Genomic DNA, 6,410 nt, shown 5'->3' with positions numbered 1-6,410 from the left:
ATAGAAAATATATTGAAACATTGGCCCTCTCTTTTGTGGGACTGCATTCAGTCAGCCCCAGTAAGTGCTGAATGTGCCAGCGGCTGGTGAGGCTCTTCGCGCCATAAGGATCAGGGTTGGTGTGGCTCTGGTTCAGTGTAACTACCCCAACTTTAAACTCTATTATTGTGGCAGATATTCATAAGCTTTTTTTTTCTTTTGAGCCGGGGTCCAATTTCTGGGCTCAAGCAATCCTCCCACCTCTGCCTCCTAAGTAGTTGGAATTATAGGCATGTGCCACAGTACTCGACTGAAATACACATAGACTCCTATTAAAGCCATCCCTTCTTCCTTATGCAGTTTTTCTTCCTTAAAAGTATGCTGATTGAGAAGTTTATAAACTAAAGAAGAAAAGCTCTGTTACCCTTTTCATCCCAAATCCTGCTTTTCTTTTGGGGTGCATCCTCACACGTTTTCCATATTTATCTGTGGTTCCCAGAAGAAAAAGGAAGATGAATTGGATGGGAAAAGGAGAAAAGAGGGTGTGAACCTGGTGATCCCATTTGTTCCCTCGGCTGATAACTCCAACCTCTCTGCTGACGGAGATGACTCCTTCATTAGCGTGGACTCAGCCATGCCAAGCCCTTTCAGTGAGGTGAGGCTCCTTTTAGATGCCTGCATCACAGCAGTAAGGAGTGTCCTGACCGTGTAGCAGGGACACACTGCTGGGCAGTCTTTGCTTCTCCTGGAGTTCTCCAGTCTTGTTGAAGTAGGTTGCACATGAGTTCTGTAAGGAGAAAAACAGAGGAGGATAGGTTGGTTTCTCAGAAGCCAAAGCAGCCTCAGCTGTGAAGTATGTTCCTAGCTGGGTGCAAGGCCGTGGGCAGTGAGCACAGGGAGTAGTAATGATCTTAACCCTTCCTTTTCTAGATCTCCATCAGCAGTGAGCTGCACACTGGCTCCATTCCTCTGGACGAGAGCAGCAGTGACATGCTGGTCATTGTGGATGACCCAGCCTCCTCAGCCCCTCAGTCTCGAGCTACCAACTCTCCCGCATCCATAACAGGCTCCGTCTCAGACACCGTGAATGGTAATTGCTGCTGTCTTGTACAGCTTGGGCCTGGTCCATTGCCCAGCACTGGTTTGGTTGTGGGTAAGGTCCTGATTCCTTCTAAGATAATGGTATTTTTATTCTTTCAATAGCTTTGTCAAGTAAAATGAAGAAACAAAAGGTTTAGGGAAAGCAAAATAAGAACTTTATAAAGATTTAAAACTTGGGCCGGGCGCGGTGGCTCAAGCCTGTAATCCCAGCACTTAGGGAGGCCGAGACGGGCGGATCACGAGGTCAGGAGATCGAGACCATCCTGCCTAACACGGTGAAACCCCGTCTCTACTAAAAAAAAAAAATACAAAAACACTAGCTGGGTGAGGTGGTGGCGCCTGTAGTCCCAGCTACTCGGGAGGCTGAGGCAGGAGAATGGTGGGAGCCCGGGAGGCAGAGCTTACAGTGAGCCGAGATCTGGCCACTGCACTCCAGCCCGGACGGAGTCTCAAAAAAAAAAAAAAAAAGATTTAAAACTTGTTTTTTAGTCATCCCTGTCTTTCAGATTCACCATTATTTTTGCCAATTTTTAATTAATGGTAGCTTTTCTGGGCCTTTCCTCACTTTGTTGTGTGGGGCCCAGTGTTGCTGCCGTTTCTTGGGGAGCTCTGGGTTCAGAACTCGAGGGTAAAATTTGACTCTCCAAGGCAGATGAGTCCCAGGTAGCAAGTCACTTCCCTTTGTAATGGACAAATTTAAAGAGGAAACTCAGGAGTAATGTAACTACTCTTCAGCATGAAAAGCAGCTTGAGGAGTTAGGATGTTTTCATTGTTTAGAATTCTTAGTATTCTGTGTGACTCTGATCTAGCCATTATTAAGTGGAGATATAGACCTCCTCATGGGTCCTAAAACAAACACCCCAAGAGCCTGCTTTCCCTGTCAGGAGAAGATTATGTTAACATCTTGGAGAGATTCACTTTTTTTTTTTTTCCCCTTTTGGCCCATTTGTTCCCACAGGAATTTCCATTCAGGAAATGCCAGCTGCAGGACGTGGTCACTCAGCCCGAAGCCGAGGCCGCCCCAAAGGTTCAGGAAGCACAGCCAAAGGAGCAGGGAAGGGCCGGAGCCGAAAGTCCACAGCAGGCAGCGCTGCTGCAATGGCAGGAGCCAAAGCTGGGGCTGCAGCGGCCTCTGCGGCTGCCTATGCTGCATACGGGTACAATGTGTCTAAAGGTACAGAAGCCCAGGGTGGCTGCAGACTTTGTTCTGGTCAGGGACAGTCTAGAAATTCTGTCAGGCAGAACATGTAGGAAACCCCCAGGCCGGGAGCCTTCTTCCTAGAGCCCCAACTGGGGTTCTGCTTCTTTGTAATAAGCACTGTTGACTCACCCCTTGCCCTCCTGATGGTACAGGGCTGCCTTTGGATTGGAAGTAGCTGTAGAAAGAGAGAACTGAATTGCGGACTGTACTACTTTAAACATTCTGAATTTTTCTTGCTTTGGGGAACTGATTTATTTTCTTCCTAGGCTTTTATTTCTGAGATCCACATTTTAGTAATCCAAATTAGCATAGTTAGCATTCATGCAGCCATGTGATTTATCACCTAGATACGAGGCACCTGCTGTGTGCATAGGCGTATACCACCTGGGCCGTGCACAGTGGCTCATGCCTGTAATCCCAACGCTTTGAGAGACTGAGACAGGCAGATCACTTGAGGCCAGAAGTTCGAGACCAGCCTGGCCAACATGATGAAACCCTGTCTCTACCAAAAAAACACAAAAAATTAGCTGGGTGTGGTGGCCTGTAGTCCCAGCTACTTGGGAGGCTGAGGCATGAGAATTGACTGAACCCTGGAGGCGGAGATTGCAGTGAGCCAAGATCACGTCACTGCACTCCAACTTGGGTGACAGAGCAAGACTCTCTCAAAAAAAAAAAAAATGTAAAAAGGAGTATTCCACATGGACCTTGCTTCTGAGTGTATAATAGCAATGAGAAGGGGAAGCCATGCATGCAGTATGCTTAATAGCAATCCACAGTCAAATACAGATGAATGAAAAGAGGAAAGCAGCCATGGTGGTTGTAGGTCAGGAGAGGGAACCGTGGACCTGCTGATAAGTTGCCTGTCTGTATTCAAAAGGGAGGAGAAGAATGAAGGATTTGGACTGGTGACAGAGAGCTGGCAGTGGCTAAGGCATATTGGGGGTCACTGAGCAGGTTAGGTTCCACTGAAGAGGAGCAGTGGGAGTCAAGTTTGGAAATACATGGTGGGGCGTGCTAGGCAGGAGCTTAGCAGATGTGTGACAAGGGGCTGCAGTTTGAGAAAAAAAGTGGCTGTTGTGACCATGATATGTGAAGGATGATTGTAGCTATAAAGTATAGGACATTTGAGTGTGGTGAGAAAGAGAGAGCCACTTACAGACCTTTCTTCCCATTCAATACATGGGCTTAGTATTAGCTCATAGGATTGTTGTAGCAAGTAAAGGCATACTTGTATAGAAAGTGCTTGGAGTGTAGTAATTGCTCAGTAATTGTTAGTTTACTTGCCTTTTCTCCTACTGCAGGAATCTCAGCTTTCATTTATTGGTTCTTCCAGGAAATATGAAGTATGATAGAGGAAATATGAAGTGTAATAGCCTCGCCCAGTGTTTCTTAACCCTTGCCAACTTACCACATCCTTGGAAAACAACAGTCATGCCAGTAGTCAAGCCTCCCGTGGCAGGTCTCACCCATGGCTGGGGCATTGCATATGTTCACAGGGTTTCTCCTCAGAACGTGCACAGAGCAGAGGGCAGGAAGGGTAAGCGAGGTAGAGAGGGTAGAGCAGCACAAGAAAAACCAACAGTGCTCGGCAACTGGAAATGGAAATCAAGGGAAAGGAGTGGTTCAGACAGTGCCTGCAGTTCCACTGTGGATGAGGAGAGAGAGATGTCTGCCCGTGAAGCACTTGGAATTCTTTTTTGGAAAGTAAAACCAGTACATATGAAACAATTGAGGAATCATATTAGACAGTGTGCTATCACAGATAAGTGGATTTGGCTCATATAGGAAAAAGGGAAGTTCACTGTTACCCAGGGAGTCATCACTGGAGATGGGGGACTTTGGAGAGCAGGGGTGGCCATTGCCAGGGCAAGGAGAACTGTATGAGTATAGACGCAGGATAGAGAGTGGGCAGCCTTGTACCCTCTGGCCCGACTTACTGGAGAGTAGCAGGAGCATGAAATTGAGAAGGAAACGTCTTATCATACGTGGTGTCCCAAGAAAGAAGAAAAGAAAAACCTGTTTGTGCCTAGTAAGTTACAGCTGTCACCCTGTAACCTTGGTGTTTCAGATTGTAAAACGTGTGCTCTATCTAGAGTGTCATGATGAACGTTTTACCATCTGTGGATGAAGTAGTATGGAGAGGGTTGGGTAGTGTCATTTTCTCTTAAAAATCTGTCCCTCTTACCGAAAAGACAGTTGGCAGGAAGAGCAAGCAAACATGCAAGAAGAAGTTAGCAAGGAGTTGCAGGGAGGAATTGCCACCACTTCTCCAGCTCAGACTCGTAACCAAGGCCACAGGCTCCAAGGAAGCTCATGTGGGACTGGTGCTTACATTCTTGTCTCTCTCTCCCCACAGGAATCTCCGCCAGCAGTCCTCTGCAGACATCCCTTGTTCGACCTGCTGGCCTTGCTGACTTTGGACCTTCAAGCGCCTCCTCTCCTTTGAGTTCCCCTTTGAGCAAGGGAAATAATGTTCCTGGGACTCCCAAGAACTTCCACATGACCAGCAGCCTAGCCCCAGACTCTCTGGTCCGGAAACAGGGCAAAGGCACCAACCCCTCTGGAGGACGGTAACCATCTGGGCCCTCCAGCTTCCTTCAACCAAACCAGGGCTAGAGTCCTGATCTGCCAGTGGTCTTTGGATGGCTTGCCCCATGCAGCATCTTCCATCCTGAGTCAGAAGTGGAAGTGTCCAGCAAGGGAAGAACAGGCAGGTGGATGGTGTGAGCACTTTTATCACCTGTGTCTCATCAGGAGCATCTGGGGTGCCTATAGAAGGCAGGCACAGGGCAGGGATCAGCTCCACTGCATCTCAAGTGAACTGCATAGCGAAGTCTTAAACCTCTCACGGGGCAAGCCTGACATAGACCCCCTTTAGATGCTCAGGCACACTGTTTCCATCCCCATTCCACTCTTCGGCTCTGACACGTCCCTTGCAAAGTCTCCGCAGGTGCTGTGAAGAGCCTTCCATGGTGGAGATTTCTCTTACAATTGTGATTTCTCGTAGGGCTAGTAAGGGAGGAGATTGTGTACCTGTTGTCCACAGTCTTCAGGCAGCTCCCCAGGTCTCTGAACCCCATTTGCCAGAGTGTCATCATTAAAGAGAGCAGTGACTGCAAGAGATGGTGGAGGCTGTTAAGCATGACAGGCTAGAGGAAGTGTCCACAGGCAGTTGTGTTCCCAGCAGTTCCTCCCCTGTCCTGCATGGTTCACACCAAGAGAACCTTCAGATCCCACCAGCAACAGTAGCACCTTCCACCCAGGGGACTCACAGAAGCCAGTAAAGAGACCAGGAGCCACCTCAATCAGCAGGACAGCCTCACTGCCCCTCTCGCAGATTCCCCTTTGCCTGTCCTGAATGCACAGTCTCCCTGCTCATCCCCTTCAGCCCCCTGCTTGGCTGTATGCACTGTCTATATTGCACTGAGAGAGGAAGGGACAGCAGGAATTGAGGTGGAGAGGGCGGAGGGAGGGGGCAGGCTCGGCACCGGCCCTCGCAGCCCCAGCCGGGCCAGCCTGAGCTTGCTGCCCTCCGGCAGAGACAGAGGGGCAGTGTTTGCATGGGAGGTGTTTATGCCTGCCCTGCCTGATGTCCCTGGTGGAGCAGGTGCCTCCGGGCGGGCAAGCCTCTAATTTGCACACCTGAAAATCGCGGAATTGAGTTTAGATAGATTGATTTTTAAAACTTTTTTTTGGAGTAGGGGGCACAGGGGAATCATTTAATTTAAATCATTAAGATTCCCCTGCTCAAACCCAGACTCCTGTGTACAGATGCTATTTAGAGGGAATCAGAAAAATGCCAAGCCTTTTTTCTCTTTGAATGTGCTGTCTATTTTTATAACTGAACTTGTACATATGTATAAAGAGAGACACATCTTCCTTTTACTAACTGGATAAAAAAAATCTTAAATAAAATGGAGTGAGATAATTTTATGTAAATTTTGGTGTCTGTGGTCTTTGCAGCTGCCTCTTCTCAGAAGCAAACTAGAGCCCTTGGTGGATGTGACAGGATACAGGGAAAGCAGAGCCCTCGCCTGTGATCAGAAAGGACGGGGGTTGGTGGGACAAGGAGTGGACCGTGGGTGTTTCCTCAGTAGCAGAATTGATTGGGCTTATGAATTTGCCTCT

At 48.3% G+C, this 6,410-nt stretch overlaps 1 protein-coding gene across 1 annotated transcript in view; it reads left to right on the top strand.

Moving 5' to 3' along the window:
* INO80 (INO80 complex subunit) overlaps positions 1 to 6,221 on the top strand; it is a 122,955-nt gene extending 116,734 nt beyond the window's left edge. The window contains exons 30-33 of the mRNA XM_011956676.1: positions 479 to 634; positions 910 to 1,069; positions 2,040 to 2,255; positions 4,639 to 6,221. Of these exons, the coding sequence (XP_011812066.1) occupies positions 479 to 634; positions 910 to 1,069; positions 2,040 to 2,255; positions 4,639 to 4,856 (750 nt within the window). The 3' untranslated portion in view covers positions 4,857 to 6,221. The remainder of the gene's footprint in view (positions 1 to 478; positions 635 to 909; positions 1,070 to 2,039; positions 2,256 to 4,638) is intronic.
* The last annotated feature ends 189 nt before the right edge of the window (positions 6,222 to 6,410 follow it).

Source organism: Colobus angolensis, unplaced genomic scaffold, assembly GCF_000951035.1.
Source record: "Colobus angolensis palliatus isolate OR3802 unplaced genomic scaffold, Cang.pa_1.0 Scaffold420, whole genome shotgun sequence".
Classification (NCBI taxonomy): Eukaryota; Metazoa; Chordata; class Mammalia; order Primates; family Cercopithecidae; genus Colobus; species Colobus angolensis.
The sequence above is the reverse complement of the archived record's forward strand: the minus strand, read 5'-3'. Positions and strand labels throughout refer to the sequence as shown.